The 26,937-nt window shown below is 41.0% G+C and overlaps 1 protein-coding gene across 5 annotated transcripts in view; it reads left to right on the top strand.

Annotated features, from left to right (window-relative positions):
* NTRK2 (neurotrophic receptor tyrosine kinase 2) overlaps window positions 1–26,937 on the top strand; it is a 275,271-nt gene that overhangs the window by 80,565 nt on the left and 167,769 nt on the right. The window contains exon 13 of one of the 5 annotated variants that reach the window (XM_039543230.1): window positions 15,283–15,476. The exons of the other annotated variants lie outside the window; for them this stretch is intronic. Within the exon in view, the coding sequence (XP_039399164.1) occupies window positions 15,283–15,458 (176 nt within the window). The 3' untranslated portion in view covers window positions 15,459–15,476. Of the gene's footprint in view, window positions 1–15,282; window positions 15,477–26,937 lie in introns of those variants that run through there. 5 annotated transcript variants of the gene reach the window in all.

Here is a 26,937-nt window from a genome sequence, read left to right as displayed (position 1 = left end):
AATGGACTGTGGCCTCAATGTCATTAAACCATCACAATCCCCAGCTAGTAGAATGGTCCTTGTGGGCTGTTGGCAGCAGGTGCAGTTTACAGCAGCTTCGAAATTGTACTTGGGAAATGGCCCAGCACCTGATTGGCCTCAGATTCAGGGGAGGACCCAGGTGTGGCTTAAAATCACCTTTGCACCCCTTTCCCCTTTTCTGAGCTGTGCTGAGTGCTCTTTAGGTGCAGAATCTGGGCCTAATTATATAGAGTTTAATGCCAAAAGGTTACAATAAAATGCATGTTATTTGAAGGTTGTTAAATCTTTCACAAAATTCACTTCAGAAATGTATACCAGACGCTGTTGAATAGTCTCAGTGGGGACCACACATTTGTGCTTCTCAAGATATTGCTCTGCTGCTTTTACAATACCTGCCTGTGTGGCCTGGATTTTTCCCTTCTTGTTCCTCAGTTGTTATCCCACCTTTTAATGACAGATATCTATTCTGTCTGTGTACTGATTGATTGATTGAATTGTCCTAATTTCTCTGTCAGACTTTGAGCAGGTCAACTCCTTTCATGGTTTCTGAGCTTGGGAATCCCGTGTTCTCAATCTGGATTCTGGAAAATGAGATTAGATTGGTGCATAAAGTTCTGTAATGCCTGGCCATATCAGATACTTATCAATTCCTTCACCAGAAGACCACAATCTAATTACGGTGAAGTACCCTTTTTGTTGTGGCTGTGTAAAAGCATTCAATATTGAATTTCACATCACTAGGAAATAGTCACCTTGGACTCAGAGATTAACTTTTATAGATCACTCTGTAAAATGCACATGATTATCTCTTTAGAGCTGCTTGATGCCACTGTAATTCCATTGACTTCACTGGAACTAGTCCTGATTATAATAGTGAGAGTGAAATCAGAGGAAAGTTGCACTGATTTAAATTTACTTCAAACTAGTGGTGTGTGAATCTCAGAAGTTCAGAGATTGAATTTGGATTTTAAAAAAAAATTTAGATGCTTTTTTGAACTTTACCTGAACTATCCAGACTTCTTGGGCAATGTTGGTCTGGAGCTGTCATGGGAATAGGCTTTATTAACAAGAGTTTCAACACTCTTTGCTTCTGGCTGATCTGGAAATGCTCCCATTCTCATAAAATTTCAACTCCTGACACTGGAAGTTGGGATAGAACTCAAAGAATGGATTTTCTTGCAAGATTTCTGGTAATTCCTGTTTCTGAATGAGCAAGAAATATTGCACAACAATCACTGTTGAAATATTCACCAATTCTGTAGCTATCTTGGATGGAATTGGGAAGTACAAAAATTAAATTAATTTCACAGAAATTAAAAATAATGAAGGAAAAAGGTAACCATACTTGAACCTCCAAAAAAGTTCAGTTTGGGTTTGGTTTCAATTCTAGGAAAAGGTTCAAATAAGATTTTATCTGAATTTACTAGACCCTTCCAGATCTCAGACACACAAATTGACATGTATTTTTCACCGTTAGCAATCAATATGACTGGGACAGCCTTGGCATTTGACTAAGTGCCATCATATCTCCAGAAGAGACATGAATATGGCATTCAATGATTATGCTAAAAATAGCACTGATTATTAGTTTTGGGAAAATAGTGGAAACCCTAAGTATTGAAGACAAAAACAGAATTAGTTTCTTAGGCTAATGACACCAGAGTGGGTCGAAGAAGAGCCCCTATACTAATTGATGTCTTTGTATGGGGTTTAAGAAATACATAAGATTATATGCTGGATTTATAAATTGAAATGAGTTTCAGCTTTGTAATTACATAGTTTAAAGCTGGAAACAAGTAATAAAGACCTGCTGGGCCTGAGTGTGAGTGTGAAAGAGCATGCGAGAGAGCCCCTTATTTCCCTCCTACACAAGGAGTGCAGGCATTTCATGAATCCGGATCCATTGCTATGGCCCCTGTCTCCTACTGGATCAATAGACAAAGCTAGTTTTATGTGGGTGGCTGAGCACAGGCCACACCTGTCAATGACACAGTAACTGTGCTCTGCCAGTCTTCCTGCCTCCACTGGAGTGGTGCACCTCTGCACTGCCTCTTCTCTCAGACTGCACACAATTCAGCCCTTCACATTTACTGACCTTTAAAAATTATACCCAAATTCTGTCTTGAGCTGCAACCAGGCAGCCCTGGCATTGATGTCTCTTTGGCCCATATGCTGGATTAATGTGCTATAAATCATTCAGCTGTTGCTGACATAAAATAACTGGGGGGTTGCTGAGAGAGGTGGGGTGAAATGAAGACACAGGGCTCTATGACCTCAGGAAAGAGCATGGTGGCCTCACCCCTGAATTTATTTTTCAGAAAACTCCTTGTGCCACTACCAATCTGTCTCTTTGGCCACCCACTCTGTCTGTCCTACGTGTATATCATGCTTTCATTTTTGCTTTTATTTTTCAAGCAATTTTCTCCCAGCCTCTCTTCTTTCTGTTCCTTTCCCCTTTCTGTCTCATTGAATGCTGCTCACTTTACTGATTTCTGAAACAAGAGAGGAATGATGCCTCCACTATGGAACTGAGAAGCTGATCTAGAAAAATGAGATCAAATTCTGAGACAGATTAATTAAAAGAAAAGAGAAGTGGCATGGGGAAAGGAATAATGATGAGGTGTTCGGGGGGAATCTCCCTATGCTGTTCTGTTCAAGTTATTTGGCACTCTTAAAAAAACATAATGTTATAATAAAGTGGGCAAAGTAACTACCGAGAGAAGTCTTATTTCTTCTGGGTTATTTTTACTCTTAATGTCAAAGGTTAATGCCACTGTTATTTCTTCAACTGTCTGGCTTAGCTGAATGCCCTGGGGCATCATATGCAGCAAGGCAAGCTATGTAAGAAGTGTTTTTAAAATGTCAGAGAAATATCCTTCATGTCCTCCACAGATTACCAAATACTTTCCCTGAAGCTTTAATTAGCATTTGCACTGTGGACAGCTAGACAGGCTGTGTCCTCCCCGTGCTCTAAATGGTCAGTTGGCAAAATGGAAAATAGGGATGGTATGCATGAGAACTCAGAGATGCAGCTGTTACGTTTTAATGCCCATAGGGCACTGTGTGCTGTGCACAGTAAGGGAGGAAGTGGCTCAGTGGTTAGGGAACTAGCCTGAGACTCGAGAGAACTGGGTCCAATTCTGTGCATTACCACAGACTTGCAGTGTGCTCTTGGACAAGTTGGTTTCTCTTTCTGTGTCTCAGTTTCCCCCACCTATAAAATGAGAACAATAGTACTTCCCTACCTCACAAGAGTTTTACTAGGATAAACTCATTACAGACTGTGATATGTTCAGATACTATGGTAACACAAGCCACACAAGTACCCAAGATACGCAAGCCCACAAATAATTATAATTCTGCCTCACTATGCAGCTATTGTATGAACTGTCACTAGCCCTTAAATCTGAGGCTAAAAGACCTTGACTTCTGTGTATTAATATTAAATATTAACCTCCTCCTTTGTAAATGCGCATTAGGTAGCTACATATTGTAAAAGAGAGGTGGGATCCTGTTTACATTATAAAAAGCATAAAATAGACATGCTTCTTTCCTTAATAAGAAAGAACTGGATACTGTAGTATCCAGTGATATAGCTAGTCCCAAATGTGGAAGTGGAAATATTGTGTGTAATGATGTAGTATATTTAAGCCTTGTGGGACCTGTGAACGTAGCACATTCACAACACGCTTTAGGAATGTCTGTGCATATATTTCTAACATTCACTTGCTGCCCCCAGATTTTTAACAATGCCCCTACACGCAACACACACAGAGACCAATGGACCTTTTAGAACACATCAGAAATTTACCTTCAGCTGTGGACAGTGAATATTGTCATTTTAATTAAAATAATAAAAAAAAGAACTCATAAAGTCAATGAATTGAGTTAATGGAGATTGAGTGCTCCCAGGAGTAACTGAGGACTAATCAAACACTAGAACTGGTGCTGTGGTTGGAGTGTTTCTTAGAAAGGACTTCTGGCCTGAGCCCATCCATGTTTGTGTGCTATTTTCTGTTTCCAAAAGTTGACATCTCTGATTTGTGATGTTGCTGCAAAATATGGTTCAAAAGGAAAATAAAACAAAAAAATATTTATTTTTATTTATTGCTTTTGCCTGGAGTCTGGTATTTGTGCTTCCCCAGTTAGTGTTTTAGCAGGTGGAGCTAACTACCTAAAATATCACTGCATCCGCATGACATGCATCCGACGAAGTGGGTATTCATCCAAAAGCTCATGCTCCAATACGTCTGTTAGTCTATAAGGTGCCAGAAGACTCTTTGCTACTTTTACAGATCCAGACTAACATGGCTACCCCTCTGATACTAAAATACCACTACTACTTTTGCACTTATCAGTGTGTATATTTCAGTAGCTATTTTTCCATTAGCCTTGTGAAAGGGCATTAAATAGGTATTTCAGACCTAGTACATCTGTATAATATCACAACAGTCTTACAGAAATGTTCCTTTTTCCAGGTTAAAACCTGCCCAAAGCTAACTTCCCCTCCATCCCTTCCCCCAACTGCTAAAGCACCACTTTATCAGTCTTCACTTTTTCCTGTGACATGTGGGAAAATATGCCAAAAGCAGCACCTCATTTCAAAAGTCAGATCCAGTGGTTCATTTGCTGACCTGCTCTTATGCTGTAGTTACTTGTAGGCTAAACTAAAGCACCCATTATGCATCTTAGCTGGCAGTAGTTGCAAATACAGGACTTCTGTCCAGTGCTAGATTCCTGAGGATTTCTTGTGACCTCTTGCAGCTCTGAATCACTGTAAAGTAAAATTGTGCATACACCACATTTTTTTTGTTGTTTTCTATATTTCGAATAGTCATTCCTATTTTTCTCCTATAAATGGGGTTTTCCCAGTGCACCCATTTCCCCGGTATTATTATTATTTATATTATTACATGAAAGCATCAGGGACCCATTCAAGAGCAGGGTCCCATTGTGCTAGGTTCTTTATAAATGCACAGTGAGTGAAAGAACCCCAAAGAGCTTGCAATCTAAGTACACTGACAGATAAAAGGGGAAACAGAGGCACAATGAAGCAAAGTAACTCTACCCAAGATCACCCAGCCAGTTAGTGGCAGCACTTGGAATAGAACCTACATCTCCTGACTCCCAGTCCAGCGCTTTCCACAGTAGAGAATGCTGCCTCCCAATTTCCCTCATTTCTATACTTCACATACCTTTGGCTAAGATTCTTTTGACACCATGGTGTTATGTTCTCGTTAATACTGTCATTTTGCTATAGTGTGCTGTGTGCAGTTTCTCTGTTTTCCTTTGCTTTATCTCAGTGTTCTTTAAGTTCCTTAGTCTTTACACCAATAAAACATTCTTTGCCAAAAAGCCAAAGCATAGGTACCTCCAGTATTTTTATCATCTCTCGGTGGCTATTGTGGCTGGTTAGTATACAGCTTTGCAAATTCCTTCATGCAATGAGACATCACTCTCTCTTAAGAGTGACCTTTTTATGACTTTTTTTTTAAAAAGCATGTATTTACTCCCTTCCAAGTGTAGTAAAATGCAACAAAGTTATGGCAGTTTCTACAGTAATGACTCCCTAAACATTTCAGTTAAAAACTCTGCACTGCCTACACCTCTCATTTATACCAGCTTTACACTAGAATAACTTCTATTGGCTTTCAATTTGCACTGATATAAGCGAGAGTCAACTGACATTTCTTGATGGTATTGGTGTGTGTCAGAGGTTTAGGGGTTATCAGTATTCAGCAGAAATGGAATGAGTTGCAAAAAACCTGGAAGTCACTGAGGCCAAGAACTTAACAAGATTTAAAAATAGATTGGACATTTATATCAAGAATATCCAGAGTCGTCGTAATTAATATTAACAAATTTTGGAAAGGATATTTAACTAGGATAACCTCAGTTATGATGGGAACTTCAGCCCCTTTAATATTTACTATTACTTCATAATTAAAATGATGGGTTGTTAGTGTTTAAAACTGATATAAGGTCCTTTTTAATTTTTTTAAATGCACTGCACACAATAGACTGTTCGTCTCTAAAGATGGTGTTATGGTGAAATATCTGGTTGCATACCTGTGAGTAGAGATTCTCTTCATAATAGAGATTGTGGGTTTGGTTTTCATGTGTACTGAAGCCTCTTTACACTGCCAGAGCAGTGTAAAGAGGCCTTACTGTAAATAAGACTCAAGCTCTGTGAGCAGATTGATGGGGGTGTTAACCTCTTTTGTGGAGAGGTGGTATAGATTCCTTATGCAGTAGACAAAGCCATTGTGGTTGGTTATGTCATCTTCCATATCCATCTATGAGATTGTTTATATAGTACCAGCATGATATAATAGCAGTCATTGTGGTTGGTTATGTCATCTTTCATACCCATCTGTGAGATTGTTTATATAGTACCAGCATAGCACAGGAAATTAAACCCTCTCCTCCACCTAAATACAACTAAATCTGAGTCTTGGTCTTTTAACTCAACATTGTGCCAAGAACACGCATGGTTCTGGATGAGAAAGGTATAATAGTATGGTGCTTGATCTTAAATAGCTTACTGCCTGAAATACTTGCAGTGATTTAGAGCATTGAATTTTGCACTTGTATCTGAATGTGTCTGTTTACATGTGCAAAAATCCATCTTTATTGCTCTGATTCAGCAAAGTCTGTGCTGTTGACTTAATGGGGCTTTTCAGGTACTTAAAGTTAGGTGTATGCCTAAATATCTTGTTGAATCAGGGCCTTTGTGCGTAATTCAGGTATATGTGCACGGAGCTGTTCATATTCATGCATGTAGCTGGGCCTGCATGTTCAGGTTTTGGTGCATAAAAATGGCTGTGCTCTCAGAAGTGTTGTATGCAATTGAAGAAGCCCTTCCAAAATTTGGCCCTGGATTATTTTCTACTGATAATTTGACAGACCTTTACATTATTACATTGACATTACATTTGGGCACCACTCTTAAGAAAGATGTAAACGCATTGGAGAGAGTTCCAAGGAGAGCAACAAAAATTATAAGAGTTTTGTAAAAATATGACCTATAAGAAAAGGTTGGGGTGAATTGGGCATGTTTAATTTTGACAAGAGAAGGCTGGTGGTGGTATAAGTCTTCAAATACATAAAATGCTGTAATAAAGATGACTGTGATCGCTTGTTCTCCATGTAGACTGAGGGAGATTTAAGTTGAATTTTAGGAAAAACTTTTAAATTGTAAAGCTATTTAGGGACTGGAAGAGGTTAGCAAGGGAGGTTGTGGAATCCCCCATCACTGGAGGTTTTTAAAAACAGGATTGACAAACACCTTCAGGGATGGTCTAGGTGTACTTAATCCAGCCTAATAATTGATTATTCAGATATATTCTTGTTCCTCCAGTGTGTTCATACTTTAATCTTTTATATAGCAACTTCGTCATTTTGGATGAATTCATTTTGGATTTATTCTTCATGATTCACTGTTTAGGATGTGGTTATGGTTCTGAGGCATTCCTATTGTTTTGTCTCATTTTTTAAAAAAGCTACTAAGTATGCAAAACATATGTACAAAAGTAGTAAAAGAGAGAAAAAGAAATACAGGGAATTTTAATTTTGTGACTCCAATTTAACAAAGTCACCTGGTTTGGTTTTCTCTACCTGAAAAATAGTATTTACTTGTTATGATTGAAGATTTAGGGCCAAATTCACCACTGGTGTAGATGGATGGAGAGCCTCTTAAATGGATCTGCTCCTTTTTATAACAGCAATGCTTTTGGTCCTTAGTCTGGCAGGACAATTAATTGTATGTATTTTCTGAGCTTGACTCTAAAGTAATGGTTCAAGTACCTTCATGTAGAGAAGGATAAATTAGTAGTTTGGGCTGAATCAGATATACGTGTCCTGATCTAAAACACGAGTCATATTAAGCTTTGGACAGGCATGAGAAATGTTGTGGTGTTTGTATTACTGAATGGACCAGATCCCCTTGTACTAGACACTGTACAAATACAGAACAAAAAGAGCTTGGAATCTAAGTGTAAAGCAAGAGACAACAGATGGATACAGACAGGCAGGGGAGTACAAGGAAACACTGAGACCATATTGGTCAGCATGATAGGCAGTGGGCTCCATGCACTGGCGGCCTGACTGTTGTCAAGTTTTTTGTACGCATCGTGGCAAAGGAGAGTTTTATGGAGGATAATGAGGTAGCTTTATGGATATTTATGGGACGCTCCTCCCAAGTATGCGGGATATCATTGGCTGGTTGGAAACAAGAGTCAACATCTCAATAGTGAATGAGAGATGATAGGTAGGGTAGAAAGAGGCTGTGAAATGCCTTGAAAATGAAGACAAATAGCATATATTTGAAGCAATAGAGAAAGGGGAGGGATACGAAGAGATGTGGTCAAAACGACAGGGTAGGAAAGTGATCTTTGCAGCAGCATTCTGAATGGATATGAGCAGAGCAAGATGGCATTTGTCAAGGCTGGAGAAAAGGATGTTGCCATAGTTAAGAGACAAGATGATGAGAGCCTGGACAAGCCTGTGTGGATGGATCGGAAAGGCTATATCATAGAGAGGTCATATAGAGAGAGGACATTGTCATGGAAGCCACAGGAGGAGAAGATTTCAGGAACATGTTCATTGGTGTGAAAGGTGGCTGACAAGTCAAGGAGGATGTGGACCAGGTTCTGAGTTTTGGCCAGGAAGAGGTCAAGAGCTGTTTCAGTGGAGTTCATAAGGTGGAAGCCAGAATGAAGAGGGTTTTGGATGGAATTGCAAGAGAAGAAATCTGGATAGCATGTGCTCAGTGAGCTTAAAGGGCAGGGAGGAAAGGGCTGAGAGCCCGACTGGTGCTGATCATCTGGATGCCACTGCTATAGGCTGGGGACCGAGTGGCTAAGCGACAGTTCTGGAGAAAAGGACCTGGGGATTACAGTGGACAAGAAGCTGGATATGAGTCAACCATGTGCCCTCGTTGCTAAGAAGGCCAACGGCATATTGGGTTGTATTAGTAGGAGCATTGCCAGCAGATTGAGGGAAGTGATTATTCCCCTCTATTCAGCACTGGTGAGGCCACACCTGGAGTATTGCATCCAGTTTTGGTCCCCTCACTACAGAAGGGATGTGGACAAGTTGGAGCGAGTCCAGCGGAGGGCAACAAAAATGATTAGGGGGCTGGGGCATATGACTTACGAGGAGAGGCTGAGGGAACTGGGCTTATTTAGTCTGCAGAAGAGAAGAGTGAGGGGGGATTTGATAGCAGCCTTTAACTACCTGAAAGGGGGTTCCAAAGAGGATGGAGCTCAGCTGTTCTCAGTGGTGGCAGATGACAGAACAAGGAGCAATGGTCTCAAATTGCAATGACGGAGGTCTAAGTTGGATATTAGAAAACACTATTTCACTAGGAGGGTGGTGAAGCACTGGAATGGGTTCCCTAGGGAGGTGGTGGAATCTCCATCCTTAGAGGTTTTTAAGGCCCAGCTTGACAAAGCCCTGGCTGGGATGATTTAGTTGGTGTTGGTCCTGCTTTGAGCAGGGGCTTGGACTAGATGACCTCCTGAGGTCTCTTTCAACCCTAATCTTCTATGATTTAAGACACATTGGTATCTGCCTTTGTTCTAGTATGTTTTTAGTGTTGTAGCCATGTTGGTTCCAGGATAGTAGAAAGACAAGATGGGTGAAGTAAAATCTTTTACTGGATCGTTTTCTGTTGGTGAAAGAGAGAAGCTTTTGAGCTACAAGCTTTTGAAGAAGAGCTCTGGGTAGTGCAAAAGCGTGCCTCTTTCACCAACAAAAGTTGGTCCAACAAAAGATATTACCTCATCCACCTTGTCTTTCTTCCAGTATGGTTTTTACACTATTCTTTGACATTGTGGTCATTCACTGTAATAAATCCTCAGCTCATCTTTTGCTCTCTTCCTTAAACACAGTGTAAGTGAATCTTCCTTACCATACTCTAGCTCACTTGTTCCTTCAGCATATCTTTTCATATTTTTAGGCAGTTTTATCTTTAGGGTTAAAATTGTAAATCTCCATGAAGGTCAGAACTGTTATATTTCAGAGTTTATGCCAAAGGATAATCTCTGCTTTGAAAGAGACTATTTTACACCGTATAAATTGAAATCACAGGCATTCACTTCCAGTTACACAGTCCATTTGTGTACCAGATATTACTTAAGATTCTATTTGTTAAATGAATCCTGAACCATTAAGACTGGAAGTGGTGACAGTGTTATAGTGCCTAATAGTGTCATGTTACTGTAGAAAAGCCCCTGAATTTGACACCAAGTGTACTAATTGTCACCTCTGTCAATGGCATTATATTGTCCTTGGAGCGGAGGTTAAATTAAATATTCCCTTTTTTTTAATGTGCTGTTTTCTAAGAATGATTACTGATTGCTAGACATTTGAAATAGCATTAGTGATGGAAGCAGTCTCACACACACATACACACCAGTTACCAAAGAAGCTCTCACTTACACATATGTAATTTGAAGAGTTCTACAAACACACTGCAATGTGTTAATGAGAGCAAGAGCACTTGGATTTATTCCCTTTACATAGCAGCTCATGAACTGAATAATCATCTCATATCTATAGTTTTCTGCTACCCCTTCCTGTATTTGATTCTATCTCTTCTGTGGAAAATACCTTGGATTAACGGTTATTTGGCTGTTTGCCTGTCTTCCCAAGGTTGGAAAACAAAATTGCCATGTTTTTGAGAAATCTGCTGAAATCTCTTTAATAATTGTAGGCCCAGTCCCTTCAGGTAGCTGATTTGTTTAACAAAGACCTTCTGGGACCAAGAATGCTCTTTCCCCCCCAATTATGCCTGCTTTGTAGAAACAAATTATCAGATGTATCCAGTATATACCCCAAATAAAAAAAAAAAAAAAAAAGTAAGTGGACCGGAAAAAAAAAAAAGCCCCTACGGCTAAACAATAGAGTAAAAGAGGTGGTTAGAGACAAAAAGACATCCTTATAAATTGGAAGTGAAACCTGACTGAGGAAAATAGAAAGGAATATAAACTCTGGCAGGCCAAGTGTAAACATACAATTAGGCAGACCCTCCTCCCACCCCAAAAATTGAAGAGCAAATAGCAAAATACACAAAAACTAACAGCAAGAAACTAACAAACAAACAAAAAAATTAAGCATGTCAGAAGCTGGAATCCTGCCAAGCAATCAGTGAGGCCAGTGAACAATTGAAGTGCTAAAGGAGCACTCAAGGAAGACCACAAGGCTGTTGTGGAGAAAATAAATGAATTCATGGGTGGTGGGTGAACCTATGGCTTGGGGAGGCTAGTCCCACCCAGCCCCGCCCCTTCTGCCTGAGGCCCCGCCCCTTCCATGCCCACCGAAGCCCAGCCCCCACTGTGGCCATTGGCCCCTGCCTAGCACCCCCAGCCTGCCCTCCCACTGTGGCTACTGGCCTCTGACCCAGGCTAGCGCCTGCAGCTTTCCCCTGGCCCTGGAGCACCGGAGAGCTGGGCAGTGTGGCACCAGCCCCCCTGGCTCCGGAGCGCTGGGCAGTGCAGCCCCAACCTTCCCAGCCCTGGAGCGCCGGAGTGCAGCCCCAGTCTTCCCAGCTCCGGAGCACTGGAGGGCCAGCCAACGCAGCCCTGGCCCCAGTGCACTGGCCAGCGTGGTCCCAGCCGCCCTAGGCCATGCTGCCTGGCCCAACCCCCCGCTGGCTGGCACCCCCGCCAAGCGCCAGCCCGAGTGCCCAGCTGAGCCCCCTCACTCCACCCCAGATCACATGGCGGGCGGCATGGCCCCAATGCTGGGGTGGCCCCAGCCCCAGCAGGCTCCCTAGAGAGTAGAGTGCCTGGGGTGGGGCCTAGTTGTAGCTGCACACTGCAGGTAGGAGGGGCCTGGCCTCAGGTGGAGCATGGGCGTGGCCACTCGTGGCTGTTTGGGTAGGCACAACCTTCCCTTGCCTACATTACGCATCGCCCATGAATGAATTCTTTGCATTTGTCCTCACTGCAGAGGATGGGAAGGAGATTCACACAGCTGAACTGAATTGGTAGAAACTATAGTAAAGAACAGAATTATCAGTCACGTGGATGAATACAATATGTTGGGGAAGAATCAACATGACTTTGGTAAAGGGAAATCATGCCTCACCAATCTATGTGAATTCTTTGAAGGTGTCAGCAAGCATGTGGACAGGAGTGATCCACTGGATATAGGTACTTGGACTTTCAGAAAGTCTTTGACAAGGTCCCACATCAAAGGCTTTTGAGTAAAGTAAGCAGTCATGTGATAAAGGAAAGGTCCTCTCATGTATCAGTAACTGGTTAAAAGATAGGAAAAAAAAGGGTAGGAATAAATGGTCAGTTTTCACAATGGAGTGGGTAAGTAGCAGACTCCCCCCAGGACCTGAACTGGGACCAGTGCTGTTCAACGTATTCATAAATGTTCTGGAAAAGGGGGGTAAAGCGTGAGGTGGCAGAATTTGCAGATGATACAAAAATTACTGAAGATAGTTAAGTCCAAAGCTGACTGCAAAGAGTTACAGAGGGATCTCTTTAAATTGTGTGACTGGACAACAGAATGGCAGATAAATGCAAAGTAATGCACATTGGAAAACATAATCCCAACTATATGTACAAAATGATGAGGTCTAAATAAACTGTTACCAGTCAAGAAAGAGATCTTGTTCTCTGAAAACATCTGCTCAATATGCAGCGGCAGTCTAGAAAGCTAACAGATGTTAGGAACCATTAGGAAATGGACAGTTAAGAAGTCAGAAAATACCATAATGCCACTATGTAAATGCATGGTATGTCCACCCTTGAATACTGAGTTCAGTTCTGGTTGTCTCATTTAAAAAAATATATATTAGAATTGGAAAAGGTACAGAGAAGGGCAACTAAACTGATTAGGACTATAGAACAGATTCTATATGTGTGAAGATTAACAAGATGAGAACTGTTCAGCTTAGAAAAGAGATAACTAAGAGGCAGATATGATAGAGGTCTATAAAATCATGAATGGTGTGGAGAAAGTGTATAAGGAAGTGTTATTTACCCTTTCATATAACCCAAGAACCAGGGGTCACCTGGCAAAATTAATAGGCAGTGGATTTAAAACTAACATAGAGAGGTATTTCTTTACACAACGCACAGTCAACCTATGGAACTCATTTCCAGGGGATGTTGTAAAGGCCAAAAATATAACTTTGTTAAAAAAAGAATTAGATAAATTAATGGAGGATAAATTCATCATTGGCAATCAGCCAAGATGGTCAGGGATACAACCCCATGCTTTAGGTATCCCTAAGCCTCTGATTGCCAGAAGATGGGACTGGATGACAGAGGATGGATCACACAAAAATTTCCCTGGTCTGCTCATTCCCTCTGAACCATCTAGCACCAGCCATTATCTGAAGACAGGATACTGGGCTCAATAGACCATTGGTCTGACCCAGCATGGCCATTTGTATGTTCTTTTGTTCTTCGGATACAGAAGTAATTCTGCAACATGGTCAGTGTATGAAGCAGGGTTAGTCAAACCAATAATGAGCACTTAAAAGATGACGTTTCCTCTGGAGTGCATAAAGTGGAATTAATAGCTAAACTTACCTTTAAGAATAAAGGAAGGTAAATAAAGGATAAAGTTTGGGAATACTCTGTCTGAGTAGCAAGAAGAGGAGAGTTTAGAAGAAGAATTGAAAGGTTTACTTGAGGGATAGTAGCAGAAAGTTGCCCAAAGAAGAATGTTGTAATGTGTAAAGTAAATTAGGGGAAACTTATCTTGCACCTAAATATACCCCATCTGTTTTCCTGCTCCTCACCACGCCCTTCCACACTCTCTTAGTGCATAAACTACTCCAAATTACACTTGCTTCCATTGACTTTCCTGATATGTAACTTATGCCACAGTTTGAATCATCTTCTCATCATAGTATCCCCTTCAGTGTAAAGCCAATTTTTTAAAGAAAAGCTGTAAGGTTTTAGATGAAATGTCTGATTTCAAGGTTTCTCGGCCACATGAAAAAGCTCAAAGACTGGCATATCCTTTTCTTCATCAGTTGGAACTAGTGAGTATGATGTGTAATTACACACATCAGTTGTTTGACATTTTTTCTAAACATAATATTTTACAAAAGAGACTCTAAAAACATGCAAAAGGAAATAAGGAACACGTTCAAGTTGCTGCCTAGATGCATTTTAAGATTTCTTGGATGAGCATGTGGTGTGTTTTTCATGAGAAGTATACATGTGTGTGCTTATGGGAGGAAGTCTGGGGAAAGGTTTTACTTGAATGCATATAGAAATGGTGTTAGGAGTATGCTACTGGAGTTCATTAATGATTCAGGATGGTTGGTTTCAGTTTCGCCTCTCTCTGTTCACAAGACAAAATCCAATCGATATTTCTCTTTCAAGGTCACCATTCATTCTTTTCCTTGTTCTTCTGATCATCCCTCTTTAGCTTTCTGCACCAAAACATACAAATATTTTGGAAGATTTAATTTCTGAGGAATTGAAATTAGTCATTGATATTTTTTTCATAGTCAGATTTGGACTTAAGGCTATATTATGCATAGGAAAACCTGTCCAGTTTTGCAATTCTGGTAGCGAGCAAATCCTCAGAAATCTGGATGCTTATCTGAGCTATTTAATTTTTCTAATTTTTGTAAAACAGAGTTGGAAATTGTGCATGAGAATGGGCTGTCTCCTGAGACTTCCAGTACTTACTAATTCCATACTGAGAATAAGACTTGGTACAGATTGGAGGCATTTCTGCTTCCAGAGCTGCGAGTTTGAGGTAGGAGGAACCCCCCAACAACTACTGATAAGAAGTTATCTGAACTTTTCCAAATCTATTAGGACATTGGTTCAATATGGCCCAATACTGAGAAGTTTGTCACTTATTGAATTGCCAGTCTCACTTCTTGCAGTTGTGTTGGAATCGTAAGGGTAGACCCAGAATCAATAGTTTAATTCCAGGCAGAGAAAGAGTGATCCAATAGAGATGAAAACCTGTCTCCATCTACAGTAGCTTTCCAATTCTGAGAAATGCAATAAATGGCACCAGAGTATCTTAATTATGCTTCTTCTTGGAATGTCATAGAATATATTCTCAGCCATGGTATTTCCTATCTAAAATTTCCAATGAAATATAGATGTGGTATTTTGACTAAAAACAAGTAAGAATTCTCATTGTCACATGAGTTAAGGTCATGCTTACGATGGATCTGCTTTTTAAAATCTCAATGTTATGGTTAAGAAATTACTTCTAAAATGTAACTCAAGCTGAAAAATATATATACATTTTCTTTTGAGACAGAAGTGGAACAGTTGGGAACACAGCTGAACAAATACTGCGAAGCAGCAGAAATAAGTGAATGGGCCAAATCTTCTGCTGGTGTAAATGGTTGCTGCTCAGTTGACTTCCATGGCGTTTCATGTGTTTACAGCAGCAAAGAATTTGGTGCAATATATTGTAAGTTGGACAAGGAATAGAGAAGAAAATGAAGGGATAATTTCTTCCTTCAGCTTCCTTGGAGAAGGCAGAAGTGTTCATAAAGACTGAGGAAAACCCAGACAGTCTAAGGCTCTTCAGTTTTGACATAATTCTGAGTTATCATCATAATTTCCGAAGTGAGCTGCTGGAGTTCAGCTATATTGTAGGACGTTATGAGCACAGTTAATCATGACTGTTAAACAAGGCAGATCCAAATTTGCAGTGGGTCATAACCCTTAATCAGTCAAAGAAAATACACAGTTTGCGTTATTCATTCTACTGACGTTATGTTTAATATGGTTCAAACAAGTTTTATATGCACTGTATTGATTTTATGCTGTTCATAAAATGTTGGTAATAGAAAATCTATGTTTCTATGTGGAATCAGTACCTTAATGTTAATATAATTTCTAAGGGAAAAATGGTTTGATTCTCTTAGTTACATGAATGGGTACTGTATGTATAGCTATACAAAGTCTGCAAGAATATAAGAATATAATCCAGACTTTATGTTGATGAGTAGGATAGAGTGCTGTATAGCTGGCTGGGTTAGCTTTCCATGTATTTCTTATTTATTATTGATTATGCTCAAGGGCAGTATTTTCAGATATTGGTCCCCAAGTGGTGCCTACACAATATGTCTGTGTCAGTTGGGCATGGAAATGCCACATATGCATGCAATGATCAAAGAGTTATGCTCTTTTGCTAATGTATTTTCCCATTTGAACACAGCAGGCACAAGTTCCTTTGCAAGTACAGCTTAGCACTGGTGTCTGAAATTTTGGCCTTACTGGCTTGATCTTGCAAGTCATCTATGTATAAGCATTATGTCTCACCATCAGCTCTGGCTGAGCTACCCTTAGTGCAAGTCCCAAAGAGGTTGGCTACTTTTGTGCTTCCTTGATCCTGAGGGCAGCTTCTTGGCTCCTGACATATTAGAGCAACTGTAGAGCTGGTTAGTGGTCCGTCTGGGGCCATTCTGCTGACTAGGATTGCAGGAGTGCAAAGTGCTACAGGCCTACTCCCTCTATGCCTCCAGAACTTCCACTGTGTTGGGAGGACCAGAAGTAAGTGCAGAGCCAGCTATACTGGCTGTAGGCTACCTGGGGATTTTCCTATGCCAAGGAGCAGCATAAAAAATGGGACATAGCAGGGCTGAGGATCTAGTCTATTGACTTTACTGGGAATCATTCAAACATTATGAGCCAAATTCATAACTGAAGGTGACACAGATGCCCTGGGACAAAATCATCCTGGGGGTATGGCTATACTGGAGCAGGAAGTGCAATTTTCTGCTTGGGTAGTCTTAGCTCAATTAGAGCTAGTGTTGGTAACGTGCTAAAAACCCTGTAGCTACAGCTGCACAATGGTCCAATGGTTTGTATTCGGGGTAGCTAGCCCATCCCACCATTGTGCAGCTGTGGCTACACTGCTATTTTTAGTGCACTAGCTTGGCCAGAGCTAGCAGGGTATATCTCTACCTAAGCTGGAAATTGCACCTCCAGCTCCAGTGTAGGCATCTCTCTTAATTACTGAATATAAAGCATAACAATACAAATGACTTTAAACAGCTGTAAAATAAGTGCTTGTGCTGTATTTATAGCCCAAATCCAGTAACATAAAAATATTAACTAGTAGAGGTGATACTCCTCATATTATTGATTGTTAAGAATATCAAAGGTGAATTATGAAGATCAGCTAAAAAAGTAACAGGAAGGAAGGATATTATTCTGTATATTAAGCTGGGGAAAAAAAAGAGAAAGTAAAACAAGTAAAAATCTTTACAAACAAAAATTACAATAGAATTTACAGTATCAAGCGACTGCCTTCATATTAGATTAATGTTAATGCATTCCATTCCAGTTCATGTTGAAGTAAAAGGAGTTTGTCTGGTAGATCAAATGTGGCTTTCACTGCAAGGCTGGGATAATGAAGGTGAGACAGGAGGATATATAGTCTCATAAACTGTGGAATAAAGACCAAAGACTGTGTATTGTTTTTATGTATACCTAATGGACTAGTGCATTAGAAGGAGCATTGCCAGCAGATCGAGGGAAGTGATTATTCCCCTCTGTTCGGCACTGGTGAGGCCACATCTGGAGTATTGTGTCCAGTTTTGGGCCCCCCACTACAGAAAGGATGTGGACAAATTGGAGAGAGTCCAGCAGAGGGCAACGAAAATGATCAGGGGACTGGGGCACATGACTTACAAGGAAAGGCTGAGGGAACTGGGCTTGTTTAGTCTGCAGAAGAGAAGAGTGATGGGGGATTTGATATCAGCCTTCAACTACCTGAAGGGGGGTTCCAAAGAAGATGGAGCAAGGCTGTTTTCAGTAGTGGCAGATGACAGAACAAGGAGCAATGGTCTCAAATTGCAGTGGGGAAGGTCTAGATTGGATATTAGGAAACCCTATTTCACTAGGAGGGTGGTGAAGCACTGGAATGGGTTACCTAGGGAGGTGGTGGAATCTCCATCCGTAGAGGTTTTTAAGGCCCAGCTTGACAAAGCCCTGGCTGGGATGATTTAGTTGGAGTTGGTCCTGTTTTGAGCAGGGGCTTGGACTAGATGACCTCCTGAGGTCTCTTCCAACCCTAATGATCTATAATTCTGTGATTCTGTGACTACTCAATGATTTCATCTTAGAGCAGCTGTCTTAACGTAAAACAATATTACAACTAGTTTTAGTTTTATTTCACTATATGTTCTTTTCATAAATAAAAACCACGTACACCTAAACTTGTGTATAGTTCATGGTGCATTTTAAGTTCAGTAATAAATCTATGGGATTCTTTTGATCGTGAATGTCAGCGTTTTGAGCCAGGTTTGAAATAAACTATATATTTTTTGCAATATGTTGTAGGTTTGGACTGAATGATTGTATCTGATTGCAGTTTGCTATATAGTTTTGTTCATTTGCTCTACAGTGTAGTGCACGGCTCAACATAAATCCGCTGGGTGTAAGCAAAGCCGGGTGTATCCCCAGAGGCCATGTCTAGACTAGTGAATATGTTGTGTTTAAAAACATTAGCTAACATGTTTGCAAACATGATCTATTTTCATAATACAAACAGGACTAGAGTCACAAGATCTCTCAAAATAAAACTTCCTTAATGCCCTTTCATAAAGATCTCAAATGTTATCTATTCTACCATTACTGGTTTATTTGACCAAATCTGATTATTATTTGATTCAATTCCAGAAAAATTGATTTGTCACATAAATTACTTGGTGAAAAACCGCAAAATTAGTCAAATAATGACTTAGAAAAATGTTTGACAGCTGTAAATCCAGTATATGTTTACATATAGTATATTGAGCACCTTTAAATAATCAGTAATAGAACAGTTTTTTGTCTTATCTGTAAATTGGTCATTCTGATTTGCATATATTGTAATAATTTCACTCACTTCTGTGGTAAAACATGGCAAGTTTTAATGGCCTGATCCTAGTTCCTTAAAGTCTTTGACAACATCTTCCTTCACTCTAGTAGTGCTGGATTGGGCCCTAATTCCACACAGGAGAATCACTACAAGTGCTCTGTTTGCACAAGAGACATTTCGGCGTGCTATCTATCATTTGGGCTGTATCACAGATTGTATCCACACACACAATTGTGGTCAACAGCGCACAGCCATTCACAGCACTGTTTGGCTCCAACTTTTTCCAAGCTAGGAAAGGAAGAGAAGGAGGAATGTATTTGGGCAGATTGGAATCTGATCCTTGGCTCCACTATGGCTCCTTTCTGCCATGCCAGCACATATGGCCATAAAGCATAATTGGCCAGGTGAGGAATCTCCTGACATAAGGGAATCCACATATGCCCGTTTGCAGTCCCTGGTGTAGGGGGTATAGCTGGAGCACTGCTGCGCACTAGCAAACTCTGGGATGCTTAAATTGCTCTCTGTTGCAAAGTAGGATTGGCCTGGTGCTTGACAGTCTAAGGATTAGGGCAGTTTAGAGATGGCTTATGTTGTCTTTGCTGCGCTGGGCATAGAGAGGCTGAGCTTAAGGATCTGTACTCATTGGAAAAACTCATGGAGCTGGTGTGGACCTAGGGCATTGGCTCATTACTGACCCAGAGGGTCATGCCATCTATCAAATCACTACCCCCTCTTCCTACAGCACCCTAAGTGTTTTTCCATTATTGCTTTGGCTTTAATTAGAATGTAAGGTCATTCTCCCCGGAAAGACAAAGTGCACCAGGCACAGGGGATCCTGCAGCCCTGAGCCTGCAGTAGCAACCCATGATAGCTCCACTCCTTCCAGATCCCTTCCCTCCAGACTGCCTATGAGGAGATCTGTAGGAGCTGATGTCTTTGGCTGTGTGATGGGAACAGGAGTTTGGTCCAAATGCATTAACAGAGGGCTTAACACTTGTGCTTTTCATGCAGTTCAGAAAGTTACATGCCTGGCACTGGTGCTCTCCCATGAATGGCGGCAGACAAACACTGACATTTTGAAAAGAATTCATGCTGTCAAGATGTGTGGATAAGAAGCCCAATAGCTCCTGTCGCAGGGATGTAATTAGTTTTAAATAAGAAGATAGCCTTAACTCTAAACACTTACTTCCTAATAGCCTCCCCTGGTAGGGATGGCAATAAGCAGCTAAACCTAGATATCCATTATAGGATGAAGTCTCTAATTTATTTAATGTTAATTAAGTTTATAATTACATAGTATCATTTAGTAAAACTGTTTATTTTCTCCCACAAGAAACTCACTGAGTTTTCAGAAGGGGCTTTTTGGCTGTAATTTAGATGCAAATAGCCTATTAGATGTAGTTTGTGTTTAGTTCATTTGGTTACTGTTCAGTGATGATGTAGTGGGAGGCAACATACAAAGAACTGAAACCACTAGCGGAGTGAACAAGGAAGGGCCAGGCTGAGGTGGACCAGGGGTGGCTCTAGCAATTTGGCCGCCCCAAGCAGTCATGCGTGCGGGAGGTGCACCGGAGCCGGGGGACCAGCGGACCTCCCACAGGCATGACTGTGGAGGATCCGCTGTCCCGCGGCTCCGGTGGACCTCCTGCAGGCATGACTGCGGAAGGTCCGCCGGACCCGCCTGCCGCCCTCCAGGGAAAATGCCACCCCACGCGCGCGCTTGGCGCGCTGGGGTCTGGAGCCGGCCCTGGGGTGGATACACATTGTCTTTGCTTTGGCACCAAAAAGTTGTGGCAAAAAGACTAGGGCTGATTTATAGTCTAGAGTTGTATAACACTTTCCACAGAGTCCCCTGTCCCTGGAGGGCTAGGGGCAGCCCAGCCCAGTGCTGTGCCCGGTGGTGTGTGGTGGTGGGGGGACAGACTCAAATAGCCTTGCTGCCTTGGGAGAAGGGGGGGGGGAAGGTCATTAGGGGCCAGAGCCAGTGCAGAGCCACCAAGCCTTGATGTGGTTAGCCCTGTCTGGCTGTGGATCTTCCAAGATTCACCAGGTTTGTGGGTGAACCCTGCTGACTATTCTGGGAATCTAAACCTTGCCCCAATAGAATGAGAGGGGTGGTATTCCAGGAGATCCTCATGGAGACTTCCTTCCCCAGAGCCCCCATGTTCTCCTACTGGAGGCGCTAATCCAGGTAAGGGGTATTGAAAGGCTGCTTCGGAGTTTAAGCTTCCCCTATGATTCTTTCAGTCTTCATAGAGTTGCTGGTCCAGTAGGATCTCTGGCAAGGGAGAAGTAATAGCGTTTTCCTTTTTCCAAAAAAGTGAAATATTTTTCTTGGCAGAAGCTCTTTCTTTATTATTCTGTCAGAAGGCAGTCCTATGGGGTAAAAAACCCAATTCTGGGTTATATCAAAACAGCAATGAAAGATGGGTGAATCAAATAGCGATTTTGCTGAATAGATCATGCTGAGCTATAGCAAAAGGAGTACAGATCAGCTTCTCCAGGCTGTTCTGGCCTGTCTCCTGCCTACTGGAAGTCAGGAGAAAGGAGAGGAAAGAAGCCACTCTAGAGCGAGACCATTTGAATATTGTTATTGTTGTTAACTGTATTATACTAGAGGCCCCAACTGAGACTACGATCCCATGTGCTTGGCACTGTATTGTCACAAAATGAGATACAGTCGAAATAAAGAGGAGAAACAGAAGTACATAGAGAAGAAGTGACTTGCCCTGAGCTAGGATTAGAATCCAGGTCTCCTGACTCCTAATCCACTGGACCACACTTTATCCATCCTAAAACAATGGCATTTATGCATTCTAAATCAATCCTTGTGGTGAGTGTATTGGCTGCCAAATGGAACTGAATGAATAGTAAGGGTCTTCTGTAGGCAGGAAAAGTGAATGAAATACAAGTAGAAGAGCCAGCAGCTGTCACAAGCAAAATGTTAGGAGCAATCAGTGATTAGCATATGCATTTTACAAGTATAAGTGGCACTCAGACTTCATAGACTTATAATAGTAAAATGTCATTGAGGGAAAGTATGAGAATTACTCAATCACAATTGGAAATACTGTATTGATATAAATTCCTTTGATCTATTCGGAGTGTACCAAAATAAGAAATATCAACTCCTTCACTCTCTCTTCTAGGAAGGTCCTGGCTCGGCAATTGTAGATTGAAGGCCGTATATTGTATGTCTGTAATTCCCATTGATCTTGGTGGAAATTGCACACACCAGATTGATGGCAGAATTGGCCCAGCTGTTCAGGTAGAGAGAGACTGAATAGTTTCTAGGAATTACTCTGTTTTTCATGAGCGTGAGACATAATTACTCTGTGTCCTTCATGTGCTTCAATTTTCCTTTTATACTGAAGTAAAGTGACACCTGTCAAAGCTGCATCTGTGTTGTAGTGCATTTGCGTGTTTAACATTCACATCGATGAGCATATTAAACACAAATGGTTGGGATGTCAGAAGGTAAACAGCCCCTTTCCTTAACAGCATTGACTTCTCAAGGACTACTGAAAGCTCTAAGAAAACATTCCTTGAAGTCTTGATTGATTTCTTAGACACTCAAATGAAGAGTGGGATAATCTGTAGAGGTTCTGGTTTTGAAATGTCTATGCAGTGAGTAACTTTTAGGCTCTTTTCTGTGAATTGGGAATTCACGCCAGTGTTAAAACAATTGATTTTTTTCTTTCCATTGTCTTCAATATCATTTACATACCATACTGTTCAGTTCTCTCAATTAAAAAAATTCCATATTTCTTTAAATGTCTATTTTACCTGTTCTGTGGTTTTCCTTCTTTTTAGCATTTCATCACTTCAATTACTCTGACTCTTTCTTGTTTTGGATGAATACTTATTCTCAGAATTCTCATGATATCTTTTCTAATCACAAGAAGCAACCAGATACTTTCAGTCTGGGTTGCTTTTTTATTTTAGATTATGAAAAGCAACAAAATAAGAAAGAACAGAAGTAAAGTGTTTGTGTGAGAGAAAGAGAGCTCTGTGTGTGTGTGTGTGTTTGTGTGTGTGTGTTCTCTGAAATATGCTGCATCCAGTCTGCCTTACAAATTGGCATATGCCCCTGCAGAGGCCCAGTCCTTATAAATTTAATGGGGCAGTGCACAGAAAAAGTAATAACAGGTACAAGCTACATACAAAACACAATTCTTTCTTGAGTCTAAAGTATTCTGGTGGAATATCAGGAGTCAATGGGACTTTTCATGATCATAGAATTATAGGGTTGGAAGGGACCTCAAGAGGTCATCAAGTCCATTCCTCTGAGGCAGGATTAAGTGTACTTAGACCATCCCTAATGTGTTTGTCTGTCTTGTTCTTAAAAACCTCCAGTGATGGGGATTCCACAACCTCCCTAAGCAAGCTGATCTCTGAGACAGGATGGATGACCTTTTAGCTGTAGCAATACCATGAGGTTTGCAGCAGGAGGTAGCATGATAGTAGTGCATAACCACAATGGGAGCTCAGAAGGCCATTGTGTCTTGGTGAATCAAAATGTCCTTATGAGTGGAGGAAGAGTGTGGCCACTGTGCAGCCCTGGAACTGGGTGCAGAACGCACTCGTTTTCCTGCTGCTGAAGAGGACCAGTTCTGCTGATCAGTACAGTCGTCCCTGCTCTTTCTGGGCCTAATGCCCACTTCTTGCAGTGGTGCCAGACCTCACCCACCTTGTGACTGAACATGAGCAAGGATTGTCACTGTGAGCTGTTCCTGCATGGGTGTATAGGCTCCTTGCACCACCTCTTTCTGCTGAGTTGTCTGTCTGTGTGTTAGGTGTATCTGAGGTTTACTGCCGCATCTTCAGCATCAACATCAGTTGCTTATGTGTCCTCTTTCTTCCCTGTGCCTGAATTATAAATTGTACAAAACCTGCCCACTGTCTAGCTCTGAGAGCAAGTGGTCTGAGCTGCAGTTTTTAATGTCCTGGACTCTCAGTAAAAATCTGAACAAGCACAACATCAGCAGCAGTACTGTAAAAGGGAATGTCTATTGGACATGGCACTGGAAGATATGTGAGTAATGACTCTTCTTGGGAAACACACTATATTCTCCTTAAGAATGCTGAGCATGCTTTGTTTCCCTTCTGCACACTGCCTAGAAAAGGAACACACCTTTCAAGGTGTCAGTGTAAGGGTATAGAATAAAAGACCCTTTCTAACATATGAAGCCTCTGTAAACTACATTTAGATATTTAGTGTTCATAGCAGGGAGGGCAGGGGACCATTAACCCTACCTACTTTTCACACTAAGATCTGCTGAGTAAATGGGTCAGATTTTACTACCTTTTGCTTCTAATTCATTTTATAATTAAATCAACTTTATAGGGTGCTTTTATTAAATACATATAATTTTGTTTGACCCCCCCACCCTTGCTAATTTTATGAACTTGTGAATCAGTGACCCAAACTATTAAATAGATTGAATGCTGCCTACAACAGTAATGTTAATGGCTCCAATTTTATTAAGAGCATTTGCAAATCTCACTGGTGGCAGTATCTCTGAAATGATAAACGGCATGTCCATCTCTACTGAGCATAAACTCAAGCAGTAGAAGAAATACTAGTAGTTATGGGAATGAAACATTTTAAGTTTGGCAATGTTTTGGTAAATTACAGGGGAAAGGTATAATTTGTCATTTAAATTTGACCCTAATTAGCCCTCAGTCTTACTACCTATGATATTGTAGTGTTATACCATGTTGTCTTCAGAGGCAGAGTAAGCCTCTTGATTTCTATTCTCAGTTATACCACTTACTTTATGTTGGACCGTATTGAGCAAGTCAGTAAATGGCTCTCTGCCTTGGTTTCCTCATAAGTAAAGTGAATATAATCATTAGAAATGGGCTGGATTCTCACAATTTGAACCTCAGTGCAGCTTCCCACCCTCTGTGATTCAAGGGGAGGGTTCAGATCAGGGGTTTTGGTTCAGCCCAGAGATGGGGACTAATGTGAAATTCAGATCCAGTTTTGTGTTCCAAGCCTCTAGAATGTTTGGTTTAGTTCTGAGGGTTTAGTTTGGCCCCTGTCTCACAGGCTGTTGTGAGAATTAACATTTGCATCCTTTGGTAAAAGCAGTACATGTTGCAAGTGTAAAGTATTATAAGTGTTCTTAATAATAAGAGTGTGAAATCATCACTGTATTAGAGTATCCTGAGAGAGAAAGATTGCTAAAGGTAGTGCTTTTTTAAAAACAGTGCTGGTAATGGGGAGGAAATTGGAACTATTGTATTTGGAATTTAAAACACTTGTGTTTGAGCTGGCATATTTATTGAAACACAAAGCCACCCTGAAGGTAATAACATTAATGACAAAGGCTCAAAGTCCAGCAGTTTAGGGATTCAAAGGCACATCTATCAAAACCCTAATGTGAATAAAAAGTAAGACTATGACAGATCATGGTTTTTGGATTTGTCAAATACTCAATTCTAATTTATAAAACTCAGGAGAATGCAATTGCCAATCTGGTTGAACACTCAGGGGCCTGGTTTTTAAAATAGTGATTGGCCATTGTACAACTTATTTGTATATGAAAATAGCACAATGGCATGCCTAGATTGGATATTTGCTGCCTAAAATGTATGTGAAAATTAAGGGCATAACTGGGAAATAAGGCCCTCAATGATTTGGACACAAAATTATCAGCTTTATTCCATCAGTGCTTGAAGAGCTGAATTAACAATAACAGTATAATAATACTTTATTTTTACTGTATAGGAGGCTCCTCAAACATAAGGTAAAAGTGCTTTATGAAAGGTAGGTCAGCATTATTCTACACAATTTATGGAGATGGAAAATGAGGCACAGAAAGGTTAGGTGGTTGCTTGACTAATGTCTCTCAGAGCCGAGTGACAATCAAGAACAGAACCCAGATCTCTTGACTGCTGGTGCTCAATTGACTAGATCATAGTTGCCCCGCACTACCTAGTTGTGCTTTATCAACTGAGGGCATGATTTTAAAAATACCCAGTATTGGCCTAATTAGGTGCTTTTAACAATGCCACCTTGAAAGCACAGTATGCAGCATGCTTTTTTACGGCACTCTCTTTGGGTATGTCTACACAGCAAAGAAAAACCATGGATGGCCCGTGCCAACTGACTTGGGCTTGTGGGGGTTCGGGGTTCGGGGCTCTTTCATTTCTGTGTAGACTTGTAGGCTCGGTCGAGAGCCTGGGCACTGAGACCCTCTGAGGTGGGAGGATCCCAGCCTGAGCCTGGAAGTCTACACAGCAGTGAAACAGCCCCACAGCCCAAGCTCTGTGAGCCCAAGTGAATGTCAGCTGTTTGCCTAAACCTTCTTAACTGGCTCTCTTTGAAGTCTGAGAAACCCAATCAAAGACTTGGTAGATAGGATATGACACAACATCTCCTAACTACCACATTGCATAATGTTTTTAAAGTACTATCTTGATGACTCTGAATAACTCGACAGTCAGAGGACTGGTGAACAAATTGTCCCTGCCTAATCAATTTTTTTTTTCAGTGGAAACCAAATTTTACTTAAAAGTTTCCATTCAGTGTCTGCAACTCTCTTTACATCACAACTTTTATTTTTTTCATGTTCTATTTCACCTCCGTCACTCTACCAGTGATGCCAGCCTCACCACTTCCTTTATTTCCTTGTCTCCTTCTGTCTTTGTGCTATCTGCTGTGTCACACCATTTGCCTAGATTACCCTCCTTGTTTCAGTGAATCAGGACCCCCATCTTCTTGTCCTTGAACCATATTCTTAAAACTCTTCCCGTGAGCATCCTATGAATAATCCATGACAATGTAACACCATCAGCTCTATCTGGGAAAAGATATTCCAAGTTATCACCGTGGGCATGTGACTGAGGTTTTGTCTGATCTTTGTCTGTCAGACCCCAACCTTGCAAGTGAATCAATACGCTCAAACTCTTGTGCCCATGAGGAGCAACATTGACGTCAATGGGAATTCATGAAGGCATAATAGACTGGCTGTTTGAGTCCGATTGCAAGACTGAGGCCTTAGGTCTTAGCTTAACTTTGTGCACTGTGAGTAGTCCATTGCCTTCGGGGGATTACCCCAGTGCTTAAAATTAAGCATTTGTGTAAAT

This window comes from Mauremys reevesii, linkage group 6 (genome assembly GCF_016161935.1).
Source record: "Mauremys reevesii isolate NIE-2019 linkage group 6, ASM1616193v1, whole genome shotgun sequence".
NCBI classification, from domain to species: Eukaryota; Metazoa; Chordata; order Testudines; family Geoemydidae; genus Mauremys; species Mauremys reevesii.
Note: the sequence above shows the minus strand (reverse complement) of the source record. Positions and strands in the feature narration are given on the sequence as shown.